The 20,171-nt window shown below is 38.0% G+C and overlaps 1 protein-coding gene across 2 annotated transcripts in view; it reads right to left on the bottom strand.

Annotated features, from left to right (window-relative positions):
* NUFIP (GATA zinc finger protein) overlaps nt 1-18,262 on the bottom strand; it is a 100,266-nt gene extending 82,004 nt beyond the window's left edge. The window contains exons 1-7 of one of the 2 annotated variants that reach the window (XM_089435841.1): nt 18,030-18,262; nt 16,592-17,939; nt 3,350-3,702; nt 2,826-2,950; nt 2,408-2,480; nt 2,173-2,272; nt 2,025-2,093 (exon numbers count right to left, since the gene is read on the bottom strand). In XM_089435841.1, coding sequence (XP_089291967.1) covers nt 2,025-2,093; nt 2,173-2,272; nt 2,408-2,480; nt 2,826-2,950; nt 3,350-3,702; nt 16,592-17,938 — 2,067 coding nt within the window. In that variant the 5' untranslated portion in view covers nt 17,939; nt 18,030-18,262. Of the gene's footprint in view, nt 1-2,024; nt 2,094-2,172; nt 2,273-2,407; nt 2,481-2,825; nt 2,951-3,349; nt 3,703-16,591 lie in introns of both variants that reach the window. The other variant, XM_089435840.1, reaches the window with a different exon arrangement.
* Between the last annotated feature and the right edge of the window lie 1,909 nt (nt 18,263-20,171).

Genomic DNA, 20,171 nt, shown 5'->3' on the forward strand with positions numbered 1-20,171 from the left:
GAAATGATATTCTAAGGATCTTGCTAACAATATCACCTAGAAGCCCACAGGGCTTTGGATGGACAGTGAACAGGTGTATTGTTAAAGCACTCTTTGCAAAAAAGGTCACCAGTTCAAATCTTCTTTGGGTTAGGATGATGGTTCCTAGGGCAGTTTTGAGACTCATTACGATTTTTATTAACCATAGATGTTTGCTTGTGGTGGCTACCCTTGTGGTCCATTTTCTTTTGTAAGTAATTCCTTGCATGGCTACTAAATTTTTCATAGAGCGCCCTGTCCCTGAATCTAGTTTTCCTTGGAAATGGGAATCTCAGATCCGTATTGCATTCTTCGGTTTTTTGTGTATTTCGGATCAGATCCATTTCCAGTATAAGTGTATCCAGATCCCAGTGACAGAATCGTGTCAAATTTACCCTTGGCTACATGTTTTGAACAATTTTTACCATCATCATTTCCACAAACAGTGAGCATACACTTCATATTAAAAGCATTTGCTAACTTAGTCAAAATTTGAGCAATTTGTTCCCAAGTGCCCCGGTTGAGCACTTCAGTTGTAATCATCATGTTTATATCATACTGTATTTTACTAGTTTTGTGCAGTGACTTGTCCTCAGTATTGCCTGTCTTCTAAAGAACTGCTGAAAGGTGAAAGTTCACATGCAATGTGTCTTTCTGTATTTATTGGGTCTCACCTCGTATTTAATCATCACCAGTCATGTATTCTCATAGTTTTGTAATCTGAATTAGAAGGGTTCTCTCTGCACAGTTTTCCACTGCTAGTGAGCTTCATCTCTCCTCTTGCAATTAGAGGAATTGATTTTAGTTCTTCTCACCGTCCTCCATCTTGGTCCATATTATTTTGGTGTTATAGCCTGAATATTTGATGATGCTATGATCTATCTATGAGCAATTGCAATCATCAAAATTTTCCGCGAACTTGAAGATTTTGTCTCATTCACCAAGTGGCAATATGAGTATGAGAGTTAAACATATGATATCCTTTAATTCATATTTCATTTCTCTTTTAATATAAAATTTAAATGTCCCGGCTAGAGTCAGTGGAAGCACGGTTTGTTCTCCCCTCCATTCAATTCCTGCAAAGGGACATGTTGGCCCATTGTGATAAGGTTAGAAGGGTAGGTGCCCCAACTACAAAGGACATCTCAGCCCTTTCTAAGTCATGAGTTACCTGTTAGGTGCTGGCTTGCAGGCTGCTGGCACTAGCCTAGGGGTTAGAGTGGCACCTGCTGGCTTTGAACCTAGACCTTGCCCAGGTAATCCCAACAAGTTACTGATTCCGTTAAAACAATTTCTTTCTTTCTTTCTTTCTATATATATATATATATATATATTGCAGTTAGGGTTCTGAGTACACAATTTCTAATATCCAGACAAGTGTTGCACCCCACTGGATTCTTATGCTGAGTCTGGACTCTGAACGCACCCACTGTTCATGTAACCATGGTGCCTTGTATGTAAGTATTGTTCATAGAAAACAGAAATGAAGCCCATCAGTTCTGGATTGGTAGATGCTCTTTGTGCTATGTCCACAAAGGCCAAGGCATTATATCTCTTCGAGTCCTCTGGAGTTACCAGCCACCTATGCGGCTGGCAGTTGATCCACCCTCCTTCCAGAAATTATCGGGAAGAAGTGGGAGAGCTCCACAAATGGCTGGCATGGTACCAACACCTCCATTCTGCCCTTCAAGTGTGAGAGGGTGAAGTGAGATTATTTCCTCAAAATAAACATTAAGTATTTTCCAAAAAACTTAAATAAATAAAAATATTTTTAAGTAATCCGTAATAAAGTAAGAATATGAACACAATACCGTTGCAATTCAAAATTCAAGCTTATATCTTGCAACTCCATACATTTCAAACAAGAAAAAATTTTGAAAATTACAAAACAGTGGTTCAATTTGTAAATGCTTGCTTGTCAATGCTTTGCTATCTTCATCTATAAGTTGAACAAATTCATATACATTAAAAAACAAGGGTTCAACTTGTAAGTTGCAACTACATACCTGCCTCCTCCTTTTGGCATCCTCATCTATAAGCTCACCCCGTGCCCTTTTCTGTTGCATTTCCTGAGCCTGAACCAAGATAATCCACAGTCAACCAGCAAATTGAATAACTACAACATATTCAATCATGTCGAGTATGGAGCCAAACCTTGCGTGTTATGGTTGATTCTGTGGGATAATTCCTTTTGCGCTCCTCACGCCATTGCTGAATTTCTTCAGCAGACTCCTTAGATTTCAATGAAGCAGCCCTATTTATCATAATATTATCCATGAGCAGAGGTATTACAAATTAGGGAAAAAGCAAACTTCCACAGAAATTGCAGACAACCATTCAAGATATTACAAAAAGACATCCCTCCATGCATCAGATCAGAACACAATACCTTTGACCAGCAATCAAAGCTTGCCCACTCTGCTTCTTGTGATGAATCAACATGTGCTCCTTCAACATCTTCCCTGCTCAAACCACACATTAAGTACTATACAAACTTAATTTAAAGACATGCCTTGGCATCTAACTCTAGATAATTTGCCTTCCCACAGGACTTCATAATATTAGAGTCTTGATGACCAAGAGACAAGACCTGAAACAGAGCAATGCAGTATTTAACTATAACACATAAAATGGCGCTATAAACATTCATCATTTAAAATGAGCAATACCAAGCAATGAGGTCCATCAGAAAGAAAGATATTGGATAATTAAGTCTCATTTTCAATGTATTCATTTCATAGTATATAAGCAGTATAGGTACAATCATGACATTCTGTTATTTTAAACTGTAACATATAAATACTGACCAGAGGCATCAAATGAGCAATCTGGCTCATCACATTTGACATGAGACTTTAAATGCTCATCCAACTGACGCCTGTGACTGAAAGAGATCTCACAATTCTTGCAGATTAGTGCATCTGCATATGACCTGCCAAGACAAAGTTAGTTTGAATCCTATATATGTGCATATATATATATATATATATATATATATATATATATATATATATATATATATATAAACAATATGCATTCGTTTGACGCATGCATGAGACCAGAAAAGTAAATTTTGACTCAATCAAACCATATATGCTCACTTTCAAGTTTGCACTGTGTACTCACATAACTCAATATTATCGTTTCAGCCATGGCATAGAAAAGGACACTAAAGCATATGTAAACTCAAGAGAAAGTCAGAAAGACACATCGAGGTTTTCTGCCTATCCTACTGCCTTCAGAACTAAATTAGTAAACAATTAAAATTCAGAGATAATGAAGGTGATAGAAAAAGACAGGTAGAAAGAAAGGCACATTTTGTAACACATACCTTGCACCTTCCACATTCTTCTGGAACCTAGAAGGCCCATTATTGAACTTCCCGTTTTGAGAAAAATTGGGCAAAGCGAATCCATGTTTTGCTCTTCCTTGGGCTTGCTCTGAAGAGTTCAACCCAGATGATCCAATTTTCCGCTTTGGATAAGGCTTCTCAGCTTCTGGCCATCTACTGTGGTCTGTGCTGAGTCTGCCACTATAATTATATTGGTGCACACCAGACCCTGCAACTTGGTCTCTACCACCAATCCCCGGTGAAATTCCTCTAAACGACACATTTTGGTGATGCTGCATGTCATTTGTAGTGGGAGAAGTCTTGACTCCAGCTTCTTGCTCATTTGAACTGGCCTACAAAACAATAATTGGTCCATATAAGCTAAGCAAAGCTTCAGCTCCAAATAGCTCTAAGGATCAAATAGGTTGCAATGTAACAAGATTTGTACATTAAAAAGCAGTATACAGTCACACCTCTAACAATCCATCATAGATGAATATGTCAAAACAAGACCAGATACTGCATTCATCGTAACACAGAAACATGGTAGAAGCAAAGAATTATGCCTAACAAAAGCATCTACAGTAGAGAACTCACATGTAATCTATTTTTTGCTACTGTCAGTTCTTCCAAATTTCATCATTGCCACTAATAATGATCAGTTGCTTTTTAGCATACATCTTAGCCATGCATAAAATTGAGTCTTGAATTAGCTTTACCATAAATTTTACCTGTACACAACCTGCGTGTAAGCTTCATTGTCAAAAGAAACAGAATTTACCTACAACATTACTTTGAGATATGTTACACCTGGTAAGATCTGTATTGCACTATCTCAACCACATCCAATACTTATGAAGTATCAGGATGAATCATGAAATGAAACTCAAAATGAAAAACAGTAGCAACATCAGATAGTAAATTTCCAGAGAAAAGACTGCCGTGATTTTTTTTTCTGAGGAAAAAATTGTGGAGACCCCAATGTGCTGCTTCCCCATATTCATGGATAGCATCCTTAGTAAGCCCGTTGGAGTAGACTAGCATTCCTAACCCTGGGAGATTCGAATTGGACCCTGCTGGCACAAATTTGGCCAAATGCCCAACAACACTGGCAACATCTCGTTGAGCTAAACCCTTAGCTATAAATATTAATGACTTACATGAATTCTTTAACTGTGTGGCAACCTAAACAGACCAACACTCATAAATAATAAATATATCAGTTGGAGAAGACACATACAAGTAGAAGAAATATAACGACTTGGCAGCAAAATGATTCAAGAGGTAAACCTCTTTCTCGTTGTCACCATACATCAACACAGATAATTTAAGGATAGTTAACCTTCCCAGCTAGCCACTAACTAACCATTGATAATATGAAGATCATTTGCAGCCAATGGCTCCTTAACATCTTCCCATTAACCGAATAAGCACTCCTCAAATATTGCAATTTCCTGAATTATCATAGCATGTACGAACATGCCCAGGTAACTCTCCTCAACAGCCACTATGTTCACAATATTAAATGTTATTATTGTACTCTTGCCATATACTGTACTGCCCACGTAACCAACCATAGTAGCCAATTGTTCAGTGAGTCAGAGTACCCAAAACAAAATTCACTGTGATTTATAACCTCGCTAGCCACCATGACTAGTCACTTAATTTGGGCATAGTTTTAAAAACTGGCCTGGTTGAACCGGAAATCGGCCAAACCAGCCGGTCAGATGCCTGAGCTTGCTAACCAGAGCAATAAACCCCGTTCATTGGCCGATTAGGACTGGTTAGGTACCAAACCAGTCAGTTTGGTACCTAAACGGCCGCACCATAAAAAACCAGCCCCCTTGGAATAGCATGTACTGGTTCTGAACTTCTGAAGCCAGAGACTCGCTTTTGGTGAGAGGGATAGCAAGTCTAAAATTTCCACTCAGACTCCTTGGGATCAATTCCCAAGGGATGAATCTGATTGATAACAAATAGCCTAGTGAGAAAGACATTGTTATGGTGTTCCAGCTTATGAGCTTACTTATTGATAAAGAGGGGCATGTATTTAGTATATACTGATAAATAGGCAAGCCAAGACCACTCAATGAAACAGCAATATGTGCAACCCTCATCAAAATGTTACACATACTCTTGATTATTAGAAACAATGAGGGTTATGCATGTCATGTTGATGCAACTATTGAATTATTTACAGATAAATAGGTAAGTTGTGTCTATAGAAGGGGAAACATTAATTATGGCAATAGTTTGACCTTTACCCCCATTATTTTTACTCCACAAGATGAATAAGTTACACCAAACTCTGGGAATTTTCTATCATTTGGTTTTTATTCTTTCAGCCTGAACTACTACAATAATCTGGTTAAACTATTTATGTTTGATGTGTCTATGTATGACAAATATGTCTCATATTTAGAAGACTCACCAACACTTGCCAGAAACTTCTAGTTCTATTAGGCCTAGTGTTGTTGCTCTTGCTACTGCTAGTACTGAAACTCAGGCCAGAGAGGAGTTGGAGGAGTCCTCAGACTCTAAGCCAGATGATGTTTATTTGCTCGTGATGATCCCATGTGTACTAGTGGTGATGAGTTTGATGACTTGATCATGTTGATCAGTGACTTGTAGTACGCTAGTGGCCTAGTAGCTTTGATTTGTAGCATTATTTTTAGAGTCTAGAGGCCATTTCGGGCCTCATTGCTTATGTATTTTTTGATGATATGTAGTGAACTTAGTGCCATTTTGATATATGCACCCTTACATGGTATATAGATGAGCATACTTTGCATATTTTGTCTCTAATGGTTTAGAATCATGGTTTGGAATATTAAAAAAAAATCATTAAAAATTAATTATTTTATGTATTTTTTCAATTCCAGTTTATTGAATCCGGTTCGACCCAATTTGATCTGAATCCTGGTTGGATAGGTGGTCAGTTCGAAATCGGGTTTCGGTTTCTAAAACTATGAATTGGGGTAGTTCTAGCTATAGTTTTAAAAACCGGCCGGTTCAAACCAGAAATCAGCCGAAGCAGCTGGTCAGCAAATCTTGGGATTGAACCGGCCCAACTAATCTGATTCATAGGCCGATCAGGACCGATTTGGCGCCTATACTGGTCCTGACCTGCTGGTTCGGGTGTCGCGCATGTGGACGGAAAAAAGGGGGCCGTGGGTGGTTTTTTGCAAACCATGCACAAGTTTCCCCCCTACATCAGACCCCCTAAATTTATAAAAGCAAATCCAAGCTCCTATTTGCCTCACACAGTTAATTTCTAGTGTTTGTGAGCATTTGAGAGCTTGGATAGTACTACAACAGCATTGTGTTTTGGAGCAACAGCAGCAAATTTGGAAGTTCATTGTCATCCTGGAGGAGTTGTCTAGTGGAGTTCGCATCTTTGGGAGGAGGCTTCATCAACTGGTTTTCATTTCCAGCATTCTAGGTATGATTTTTCCCTAAAAAAATTCCACATTTCATTGTTGTCCCTGTTTTTTAATTTTTTTCCCCTATTTCAAGTAAAAAACAACCCCTATTTGTAGGCTAAATATGTCTCTTTTATTGCTTACCATAGATTTGCCATTTTTACTTAGATGCAATTTTCTCTTCTATTTGCAAATCTCTTTCCATTCAAATATAAAATTTCATCATCCACCATGGCACCAAAAGCCAAAGATGTTGCATGGATTCATTATGATGTTGATGGCAAAATGTTGTGCAAATATTACAATTGCCCAATGGCAAGGGGGGCATCTATAGGTTGAAACAACACTTGGCTAGTATAAGAGGCCACATAATCCCATTTGATGCACCAGATGAACTGATAGGGCTTATTAGGGCAGAATACCTTGAAAAATTTGACGAGTTTTAGGAAGCAAAGGCCAGGGAAAAAGCTATACAAGCAGAAGTTTGATGAATGGTCATGTCATGTTGACCAATGATTTGAATTTTGTAGTAGGCCAGTGACCTAGTAGCTTGAATTGTAGCATTTGTTTGGACTCTAGAGGCCATTTAGAAGTTAGAACTTCATTGATTATGTCTTTCGTTGATCATATGTATCGCACTCTGTGCCATTTTGATATATGCACCCTTACATGGCATATAGATGAGAAGTCGTTCTATATTTTCTCTCTAATGGTTTGGAATCATGGTTTGTAATCTTAAAGAAAAAAACGTTAAAAATAAACATTTTATGTATTTTTGTCGATTCCGGTATATTGAATCCGGTTCAATCCGGTTTGATCCGGTTCCAATTCGACTCACGGTTTGATAGCGCGATCAATTCGTTACCCGTTCTAGCTTTTAAAACGATGGTTCCAGCAAGAACTTAAACAATTTGTTTCATTTTCACCAACCTCTTCTTGGCAGCAATTGTCCTCGTATACCACAAGTCACTTCTTTACACCTTCCTCTCTTTCACTAAAGGGTTTTTCGTCCACCTAAAATTTTGTAGTCTAGGAGGTTACAACTTACATTATGTCAACTATTAGCTTTGTTAATTTTAGGTATGTTCTATGCTTAGAGCAATTTATTTCAATATTCACATTTAGCTCAATATCTTTTCCAAATTAGCAATCACATCAGCATTAAAGTAAACTGCAGATAGAACATAAACATAAATCGCAGAAGACAAGTCAAGACAAGAGGACACAAGATGTGGCGCTAGCCAGGGACAAACCCCAATGTGGGGAAACCCTTGATCAATTCTTCTTATATGTTCTTCAATAGTTCAACACAGAGAGAGATAGTACATTTACAACAGAAGTCAACACGTTGACACATCTAAATAAGAGCATAGATCATCTCTAAGAAGATGAAAAATGAGATAGTTGAACTCAGTTGAAGACATGTTGCTTCAACTGATTCTCCAAGATGACTCCTTCACCTATCATAGTGTTGCACCTTGTCATCATGTTACACCTCACCGTGTTGCACCCATCATCACTATGCTGGACCTCATAACCATGTTGCACACATCATATTGTTGCACCTTATGCTGCCACTGTTGTCCCATGTACCATATTGCTATCCCATTTGCTTGCTCCACCAAGCTTCATTGCTATCCCAAGTACCATTGTTGCACCTTTTTGCACCATGTACTATTTGTCCCATTTGGCATGTTGTACCTTGCTGTCCCATTTGCTACACAATGTCATTGTTGTTGTCCCCATCATACTACTAGCACTGTTGTGACATTGCTACTCCTATGTGGCAGTATCCAACAACTAAGAAACTCCTCCATATGGCTGCTAACAGACGTTGAGCACATATGGGTGTTATTTAGTTGTTGGCCGACCTTGACGAATTGTTTTATAACACAAATAAAGTCATAACTCCATGAATACTTATCAGAATCGAATGATCTTTAAATCAATCCTACACCTCTTGGCGAGAGGGATCCAAGAAAAATATCAACTGCCATAAATAAGATGACCCACGTGGAGTTTGGCCCTAGTTGCCAATTTTAACAAGCTTTCATGTCACTCTAACTATAACAATTGTGCCAAAGGTAACTCCTAACTTGCCTATTTTTAATGTATGACTGAATTTATGCAAGGAGGTGACCCTTTGTTTCATTGTCTAAGGGTCCCCTCACATTATCCTAATTTATTTATTTACAATTTCAAGACAAAAATCCCAAAAGGTTATGTCCAACATTCCTCCCTCAACCCCTCCACCCCCACCTTAAGCTGAATGGTTGTTTGTCAGCCCAAGCATCATTCTGAATTTTTCTCCTCTGAGTGCTTTTGTGAAGATGTCTGCAATTTCATCATTTTTGGAACAATGTCTTAAGTGAATAGTCTCGCCCTCTACATGACATCAAATCAAATGATGCTTGTGTTGATGTGTTTGATCTAATCATGGAATCTGGGATCCTTGGCCAACTTGATTGCAAAAATGTTGCCAACCAGAAGAGGAGTGGAATTCACTTGTTTCTCCTAACAATCCAAGAAATAATTAGAAGTTATAGAATGTAAGTCTTGGACCTCCAAAGTAATCTTTAGAGAAACACCACCCCTCTCAACTTCCAAATCGATATTCTTTCCAGCATTATCATCCAGCAATGCTTCCAACTTCACAAGATGTGTCACAATTTCACTATTCACGTGCACAAGTATATCCCCGGCCTCTAAATGCATCTTATGAGCAGGACCTCCAGGCACCACGGAATTTATAATAAGAATTCATGTCCCCTCAGGAAAAGTCTTTCTCACTAATTTCTCAGTCTCGCGTTGAAGTCCTAACTGACGTGCCTTATCAAATCCTCTGTGAAGCAGGGTCATCTGAAGTGTTCCTCGAGGAATATGGACTGCACTGCTGTCCTAGTTTTCGCAATCTTGTAAAATTTTCAAGGCCCTTACCACTCGATCCAGTGGAAGACAAAATGAGGTAGAAGTAGTCGCATCGCCGCCCGCATGTAGTCCGACTGCTTGTCCATGACAATCAATTATAGGTGACCCACTTGACCCTCCTATTGTTCCTATAGCTTCCTGCATATAAAACGTATTGAAGTCATTGTATCCATTATCAAAATAGTGGCGGGCATTTGTATCCAACTGGGCCAAGGTCCCCGGAATTATTGAAAACTTCTCACCACCGTCATTTCCTACCACCCGGATCTCCAATCCAACCGCTGCAACTTCTTTCTTTATAATTTTTGCTGGTTGCTGGATCTTGGTTACCGTTTTTGGTTTCATTTCTTCATCACTTTCAGAGGTTTCTTCCTCACTGCTGCTTGTACCCTTCTTAAGTGGCTTGGCCAGAACAGCCTTTACTGGTTGTTGGGCCTTGGTTGCCATTTTGGGTTTTGGTTCCTCGTCACTTTCAGAAGATTCCTCCTCACTGCTGCTTGTATCCATTTTGACAAACTTTGCAGGAATGCCCTTTACTGGTTGTTGGGCCTTGGTTGCCTTTTTCAATTTTGGTTCCTCGTCACTTTCAGCCTTGACTGATGGTTTTGTTTCCTCATTGTCCCTATCATCTTCCTTATTATTGATTTCCTTTAGACATGTTTTAACTTTTGCACATGATTTTTCTAATCGCCGAAATACTTCTTGAATTTTATTAAGCTACTCAACGCAATCAGGATGTGAATGTAATGTCACATTATGCGGCGAACAACGTTCAAAGACCCGCATGATTATATTGTGTGCCATGGCTCTGATACCACTAAAGCATAAAAATTGCTACTGAAGCATGAACACTGATAGCTTGGAGGCTTGAATGTAAAAATACACAAAGGTATTTGAAATAATAATTTATTATATATATAAAATTGTACAAGTGGTGATCAAATGTTACAATGAGGACCCCCATATATACCTAAGCAGGTGTCCTTTCGTGACTGGGCATGTCTTCTAGACATGCCTTTTCACTTAACTTAATGACTGTTTAACATAACCAATATCTGATTATTTAATATTTACATTTATTTTATATATTTACTTGTTATGAATTATATTCATAACAAAATTGCAAGTAATTTGTTTGAAGGAATTTAACAAATAGGAGAATATCATCAGTTGTTGCAGTATGGATTACGGCTTAGGAATTTTCAGATGGTATTAGAGCAACAGGTGGAAGAAGAAGAGCAACGTCAGAGTACCCAGCGCTAAGCAGAAGAGGGAGATTGAAAATCTGCAGGAGGCAACAGTTCAAAACCCCAGATGGGTTTGCGCAGTTCTAGTCAGAGGACTAAAATTTCAAGGCAATTTCCCTCCAAGTGAGTCGACGGAGAGAAGGGCTTCCAGATCGAGTTTTTGTCAGCGCAGATGGAGCAGCGCTAAAGCCTCAGCATGAGGAAAGCTGGTGGGACGCAGATTTTTCTATCACCTTTTACCTACTAGACAGGAGCTAAACAAGATCATCAGGGAGGACATCTATAGGCAGTTCATCCAGGCCACTTGGTTCAATCCTCCAAGAGGATTGCGCCCAAAGATGGCCTTCTACGCTGAGCACTTCTTGGAGTAACAAGATATAACTTTTTCTTTCAAGCTTCTAAAGTTGACCACACCACAACAATAGTTCCTTGGTTCAAGTCTTCCAGACACTTGTCATATTATTGTTTTCTCTCTCAATCCTTGAGACAAGGCTCAATCAACCAAATGAGCCTCTTTAAGAACATCTTCAATGGTCTTCCATTATATGTTTGTTAAACTTGGTAATCCGTTTATACCTTCTCCATCATTGCCCTCTTTTGAGCAGTTTTCACATAGCTTTACCATTGAGCCTTGTACCTTTACTTGCATTAACTAGACATCTGATTCCAAGAAATGCTCTATCAAATTCTCTCAAGAAGGCACTACACTAGTACACCCATCTACTTTCTTTCCTCTCTTGACCTCACCTCTATCCTTTTCAACCAGGGTTACGGGGGAGCGCCCCCTCCCCCACGTTCCCGCTCCCAATTCGCACTTCGAGTGGGAGCGAGTCAGGAGCGCGCTCCCGGCAAAAAAACGCACCCTGGCTTCTCAGGTGCGTTTAGGCATTTTTGCAACAACAAAAAATTGCAGTAATATTCCAAATGCAATTTTTTTTCAAATAAACAAAGAAGTTTTGAGTGGCGCAACCTAATGATCAAGCCTATGGCCCTAGTATTGATATTGCGATTCATGGTAATGTTAAATTCTAAACATTACCATGAAATGACTCAAGATATTTGAGAGTAGTTCCAACCTCGTTGGATTTCATATGGAGAAGGTAGAATTTTAGATTTCATTCAAAATTCAGCAAACTTATCTATTTTTCAGGATTTCAGGATTGCAATGTTTCCATTGGATTTTGTCATGTATTAGGGTATGGAACCCGTATTTAATCAAGAGCACCAATCCCTCTATGCACCTTGATGTTAGTGACATTGGTTGTCGAACTCCTCTATCATGACCCTCCTAAAAATGTACACATCACTCAAACAAAATCTTGACTTGACATGATATGCTTTTTCTATCTTATGTTAATGCTTAGAGGGTGATATTAATGACAAAGATCCCTATACAAATCTAGAGGTAATGACAAAAATACCTCTAGATATTAATGCTTAGAGGGTGATATTAATGACAAAGATCCTGATTTTCCAACATGACTAAAAAATTAGACATTTCTCATGGCAGCAAGAGGCCCAAGCATTAGCAATAGATAATAGATTTACTTGTCTTTTCTAGTTTCTAGTAGTTTTTATAACTATTGACTCTTGCATATTTATTATGATATTTTTTGTAAACAATATATGACAATTTAAGTTTGAAGTTGGCAATTATAACTCATTAGTAATGAATTATGAATATGATGCTTTGTGAAAGTTGAAAGTTGTTTCACTTTATAACATTTCATTTCATGTTAGATATTATTTGTTGTAATGGTTACACTTAGCTTACAAGTACAACTTTGGTGATCAATGATGATAAATGTTATAAATTGAATTTTGAAAGCTTGAAACTTTAAAATTGATGAATCATGAGACTCAATATGTTGTCTGTTACTATGTTACTAACTTGTGGACGTGGTTGATGAAGATTATAACTTCTAGATGATTGTTGTTATATGGTTCAATCTATGTTTTTGATGTTTTTTATATCTAATTCATCATTCTACATGCTTTTGTTGACATAAATGCATCAAAATATAAAATATATATATATATATATACAAAACGCTCCCAAAATCATTCCCAAACTAGGATCTTCTGAAAAAATGTCGCTCCTGCTCCCACTCCCAAGTAATCTTGTTTTCAACCATCTTTCATCTATTGTGTTCTATTTATTCTGCTTTCTTTCCTCTCTTGACCTCACCTCTATCCTTTTCAACCATATTTCATCTATCGTGTTCTATTTATTCCAATGTCAACTTGCCAACTTAACATTACAATTTTTTCTTCAACAACTCCTTGTCTCTTTTTATGGTACATGCCACACTACTATCTCCATTTTCTACCATGTCATCCCAACCCCACTAACAACTCTTCATTGTCATCTCCACCTGCTCTCAACTACTAGCTAAATGCCTTACACCAGTCTCTGTCAATCACAAATGTATTAAAATACTGTACAACAACAAACTATACATCATGCAATTATGTATAAATTCTTTCTCAGACTTCAATCTCATAGATGATGCTAGCTGAATTGCTTGGTCAAAACAAAATTCATCCCACAATTGATTGAACCATGCATTAAGAGTCTATTTCTCAAATTTATGAATTTCTCACTGTCTTGACCACAAGATCCCAATTCCTGTTTATTGTTGATTTGCCATTATCCAATTAAAGATCTATCCAAGCAATAACTCTATTAACTTATCATGTTTTTGAGAAATATCTAAGTCTACTCCTAGTCAAAGACAAAATATTTATTTTTGCCAGCAAGGCATTAGATCACTAGTGAGGTCGACAGAGTATTAAGCCATCCACCGAGGTCCCACTCTCATTATCTTGATGGCATGTCAAAAAAGGAATGAGAGAGAGTGCAAGTCCCAAGCGATTTTAGTGGAATATGTCTCTCTCAAACTTGGCATCTATGTGAAGGAAGTTCATGTTATGTAGGGCAGCCCTGACATTGGGACATGTCTCTGGAAGACAGTTCCAAAAAAAAAATTCCAACATAATTTGTGAAGTAGCTCTCAATTTTTTTCCCAGTGTTCTCTGAATTCTTTGTCATACCATTTTTTGTCATTTGTTGGACATTAATACAATTATCTTAGTTTATCTTATCTACTTCCATCGTGATATATAGGAAGCTTGTCCATACTCGCAACTCAAATTCAGCTTACAACCAACAATGAAACCAATGTTCTCTCCATGGAGGAAATGTGAATTAGATTGCTATCACACATTTTGATAGACGAAATAAATTAGATAACGAGTTAGGAGATAGAAAAATAAAGGAAGAAATGGTTAATAACTAATTAGTAATTTACAATGGGAAGTCTGAATTTCCTCTCTTATGTAAATATGCTTATTTGCATTCTTTAAGAAACAGGTATTGGAATTCAATACATAAATCTATCAACTTAGTTGGCCAGTTAACTATTCTCGCTGACTAACTTGACAGACAGGTCAAGCCACTGGCCAGCATCAACTATCCTACTTGACTACTAAAGGCCATCTACCACCAAATAATTTATATAAATATCCCATGTGTCTAGATCGAAGATACGAAATTCTTTTCCAAAGTCACACACTACTCCATAAATACAGCGTCTTACTCCTTGGTAGAAAAAATCCATTTCTCACTATATTTATTGTTTTTCTAAATCTATGACTACAGTTGTACTCTGAATGGGGGTTTTTTTAATCAATAACGATAAAACCAAAAGCTACAATCCATATTGATAGAGAATCATATTTTGGTTGTTGCCTTGTTGCTATAAATCTCTTTTGCTGCAATTTTTTGCAGCTGATAAATCTCTGCAATTTCACTATTATCTGCTTCTGGACTCTTACTCCTATCTTCTAGTTGCTTCCCTCTATTGTCCTGCTTTTATCTATGCATTATCCTCGATTGAAACTTTGAATGGCATTAAATACCTGTGAACCTTTTAGTTAACAGTTTTGCTCTTAGATATCTTCATGTCTCAAATATTGGCATTCCATACCATTTCCTTATTGAAAACCAACTTGATTTTAAACACATTTCCTTTAGGAAGTTGTCAGCAGGAAATAGTATTCTGCATTCCTCTGGGAGTTATTTCAACTTTGTCTATAAACTTTAATCTTCAGCAAATGTATGTTTTTTGCTTGAATTATTTGCAATAGTATTCAGTTTGTACTTCATCTGATAATAACTAAGTTGTTCAATAGAGTATCCCAATTTCAGACCAGACTTGTAGGTGAGCCTGAACCAAAATCCTCCTATAACTAAGTTGCATGAAATGACAAAACGTTTCGGAGTTTCTGAAATGGGTACGTTTAGAAATGTCGCCCCCCAAAAATAGAAACGTTGGCCGAAATGTCAGCGGAAACGTCATATATGTATATATAAAAAATATATATATAAATAAATAAGTGAATAACACATTATCTTGCAAGAAAAAAGGGAATAAGACCCATAGATGACAATTTAGAAGGAAAAACAAGTCTATATTAACTCTAGTAGATGATTACATGATGGTCGAGTTTCGGCCAAGTTTTGGAGTTTCCAGTATGGGTACGGCCCGAAACGTCAGGTTCCTTGAAGCTTCATGCAACATAGTCCTATAATCATCCACAGCAAATCTGGTAACTCTAATGGCAAAATATACAAATGAGAGTTAAAAAGACTTTCCAACACAGGTAAATACCACATCCTCAGCATTTTTCTGACTATTTTATTTCAATTGGTGGCTGACTGTTCCAATCCAGTCTCCCAGATCAGATTAGTCTACCAGCATACCCAAGAATAAACCCCTGCTTTTCCTTTCCCCTTTGGGCAGGCATATGGAGTATAGCCAAGTGGTAAGGCATCAGTTTTTCTGCAGCATGCTGTAGTCAACAAATTATGTATTGAAATGATGACAACCTAAGTGACCTGTTTCATGTTCGTGTTTGAATTTGAGGGCAATGAAATTCAAAAAATGTTCACCAGTGCAAAAAAATATCATAAATTCACCATTAAGTTTGTAAAGACAATTCAGCACATTCCATTATAACTTCACGTATTTAAACAAAATACCAAATATATATATATATATATATTCTAACTTCAAATTTGACTTAATAATATGTCAACATGTTGGGACTAGCGACATAGATACATACATATATGACTTTGTTCTAATATTTTTAGGTTTAACGAAAATGTGAATCCTAATATTTATTTTTAAAACTTATAAAAGAATTGCATGGCCAACTAAATTCACCATTCAATTCGACACTTCTTGAGATTCAACAAGATAACATTCAAGTTTTTATTTAAATATTTTGCCATACACGGTGACTAAGATACAAAAGCAATGAAAGAGATGCACAACTATATCCCCAACGTTTTGGTCATTGGCAAAAAGCACATTTGTTGTTATTAAGGTATCTAAAGGACTGCCAAGATGCTGGAGAGATTATTCTGAGCCATACTATCATAGAGACAACTTAAGGTCTGGGAGACTCTACCAATAATAAAGTAATTATATTTCACAGTGGGTATGTACATTCAACTGTGTCATGGTGCATTAGAACTCCCATAAAGAAAACACAATAAACTTTCAGTTGGATCATGTGAAACATAAAAGATTGCCCAAAAAGGTAAATATAACACATGAAAAAGATATTGAGATTACCTGTGATGGTTGAAGGTTGTTTGGGTACATATATTTCTGGATTTGCTGCAGCTGTTGATGATTTTGATGCATTGGGACTGGCCCACCACCTTGGAAGACTGTGTTGCCTGCTAAATGGGCAGCAGCCATTTGTGACATCTCTCCAACATTTTGAACCACAAAAGGTGGATTGAAAGTTTGGGCTGTTGGTTGTGTGGGAGTAGGAAAGGCTGGATTAGACGAAAACGGAGGGCATGCATCAGAAGGAAGAGCTTGTGATGTGAGGTGTTTTTGCTCAGGAATAGGAGGGGGATGGGAAGGGTGTGGAGGAAGTTGTTGATAGGGTATCTGAGATTGATTTTGAGAAACACCAACAGCTCCAACATTGTTGTGGAGTTGTGTATGAGAAGGTTGGGTGTTTGAGAAAACTGCATTGGGTTCAGAAGCCTTCTGCGTGGGAAATAACAGATTACCGTGAGGTGGATATGGAGGTGTTGGAGGTGTTGGTCCAGCCTGAGGATTGGTATGACTGGCTAGGCCAGGAGTTGAACCTTGTGGTGGCATGCTTTGGTAGTTATTAATCGGAGAAGACATTGAGGTGCCAGGAAAGCCATTTTGAAAGCACTGTACAAAAGAAAGGATGTGCATCAGAGTTGCTGGATTATGTATATTGGCTACTACAGAGGCCAACTGCTGTACCACCGCAGATTGCTGAGCTGTAATATGCATATTGTTATTCAACATTGGCGACGGATTGGGCTGCGAAGGTGCACCAAGATGAGGCAATTGCACCAGCCCCGGGGTTGGAGTAGATATAGGAGTAGACACCGATCCCGAGGGAACATTCATCGCAGGAACCAGAGTTGGATTCCAGACTGGCATCGCAGATGAAACCATGTTCGCATTCGGAACCTCGACTTGGGCTCGACTGTGCATGTGATTAGAGGAAGAAACCATGTGGGCATTCTGTACCAGGTCAGATTTTATCTTCTGACACTGAGAATCTCCACCACTGCCGATAGATGTCCCTGTTACTGGAAGCTGCTGAACGGCTTGATTAGGTAAACCAATTGCCGCAAGCTGAGGATAGCAGTTACTCTCCTGAACTTGCATTTGCATCTGCATATGCGCCTGCAATTGCAACCGTGACTGCATTTGCATCTGCATTTGCATTTGCATTTGCTGTTGGGCAAAGTGGCCAGGGAATTGGCAGGAAGGATCAGGGTGTGGCCGCATGGGGTTGGGTTGAACTAGCCCCTGGGGTTGGCCAGGCATAATCCCCCCTGAAAGATGAAATGGGCTGTTCGGAGCTTGGCCCTCGAATTTAGGGGCCATACGCATGTTTTGGTGATTGAACGGCGATGCCATACTGCGATTTAATGTGACAAACAGCTGAAATCTCTATGAAATAAAACTCTGGGAATGAAAAGGCAAAAGCAAACGTGTGAGATAGAAGAACCTGAGTTTTTCAGAGACATATGAGGAAAAATGAAAAGTCGGTTTCCCGAGTTATTTGCCACTGTGGCAAAGAATTCGTGGAGCTCCAGCAAATGGACGTAGCAGATTGTTAAACTGAAACCTGTAGCGGCGCCTGCTTCTTCATAGAAGCTGCATAAACCCCAAGGGTTTAAGCACTCTTTCAAGTTTGTTTGCTTTTAAGTGGATATTTCGCTCACCGTAAAAGCAAATATCGTCACCATGGAAAGTTGTTCCAGAAGAGGGAAAAAAATTATTGCAGGAATAAAATATACTCATTTAATTTAGACCTCTAAATACAATTTTTTAAATATGTACATGTCGGCCCGTGGCGAGGGCATATTCTTAGGGAGTTGTCTATAATGCGACTTTTTGGAGATTCCGGTGACGGAATCCGTCGGAAGAAATTGAGGTTAAATCTTGATTTGTTGCAGTTAAAATGGTTTTTTAAATGCATATTTAGATTCAGCACCCTGGAAAACCCCTGTGACACTTTGATTGTGCAGAAACTAGCTATCAAACTTGAGATTCCAATAAATTGCTGCCGGATTTTGACCAAAAAACCCACCGGAAAAGCTTCCAAAAAGTCGCATTATAGACAACTGCTATTCTTAGAGGTGGGATGGTTTTCTCTAAATAAATCAATAAATCATATGTATGGATTAGTCGGAAAACATCAAATAAATTATTTTAGAGTCTATGATGTATAATTTATTTTATTTATTTTTAATAAAAACATAAATAAATATATATTTAATTGTTGAAATTGAGATTTTTGTGATCCATATCAAGTTTACGATAGATTTTTTGGCATAAATTACATGGTATTTTATTTGTCGACGCGGTTCGAATTAACAAGTGTGGTTCATCCTCAAGACAAGTTGAGGAACAGATCAAGCTATGCATGTTAAATAGACAGAGCAGACCTCCAACAGCTATAATTCAAGATCAAGCAACGGCTATAACGGCTAAATACCATGTGATTTACCCCGAAAAATCTATTCTAAACAAAATATATATTTAATCTAATATAATGTATAATTTTTTTAATTTTTTTTTAGTAAAAATATAAATAAGTATATATTTAAAAGATTAAATGGTAAAATACTAAAATTATTTCAAAAGTTTTAATCATAATAATTTATTCTCTATACATAAATAAATATAAAGTTGATAGAGGTATAAATTAGTTAACATACATCTTTAAATAATTTATTTAAATGTGATGTTGAAATACTTGTTGAAAAATTTAAACCTTAAAAATCTTACTCACATTTTTTAACTTCTAATTACTTTACATGATCTTCTGATCTTCTGTGGTCAATCATTGGATCTTCTGCCAGAGACCCTGCCGGTGAATGAGGAAGCCCATCGTTTCTGCCGCTGGAAAAAGAAACGAACAGTGCACTGGTTTGAACGCACAGTGGCTTCGGTAAAGCCCACCAAACCAGTCGTTACAACCACCTAGCCAAAATTCAGCCCACTCTTTTTTTGCTGTGAAGAAAATAGATGCCGTTGAAAAATTGCAAGAGAGCCGCAGAGGTAGAACCTATTTGAGAGCCGTTGTTTGAGAAAAATCTTCTGATCTGATCTTGACTTGACTTAGGTTCGGATCTTCTCTGTGGTCTTCGGATCAACCTATGTAAAAATCCTCGTGTCATCTCAGGGTAGGCGTTGGTCGGATCTTCTGCAATCTTCTGCAGGATCGGATCTTCTGCGGTCTTTTGCGGGATAGCTTCTGCGGTCTTCTTCAGATCGGATCTTTTGCGGGATAGCTTCTGCAGTCTTCGGATCTGATCTTCTGCGGTCTTGGGATCATCGGATCTTCTACCACATCTTCTAGCTTCTGCAGTCTTCGGATCTTCCAATAAGGCTTGAGTTGTTTATCAATGGTCTAGCTTCTGTGGTCTTCGAATCCTCTGATCTTCTGCGGTCTTCAGATCATCTGATATTTCTGTTGGATCTTCTAGCTTCTGCAGTCTTCAGATCTTTGTATCATCTGATATTTCTGCTGGATCTTCTAGCTTCCGCAGTCTTCAGATCTTTGGATCTTCTAATCTTTTGCGGTCTTGTATCTTCTGCTCCAAATGGCTCCCAGCTTCGCAAAAATAGTTGTTGGCTTAGC

The sequence above is a fragment of the Pinus tabuliformis genome, chromosome 5_2, assembly GCF_031772625.1.
Source record: "Pinus tabuliformis cultivar Carrire ecotype Pingquan chromosome 5_2, CPIR1, whole genome shotgun sequence".
In the NCBI taxonomy this organism is placed as follows: domain Eukaryota; kingdom Viridiplantae; phylum Streptophyta; class Pinopsida; order Pinales; family Pinaceae; genus Pinus; species Pinus tabuliformis.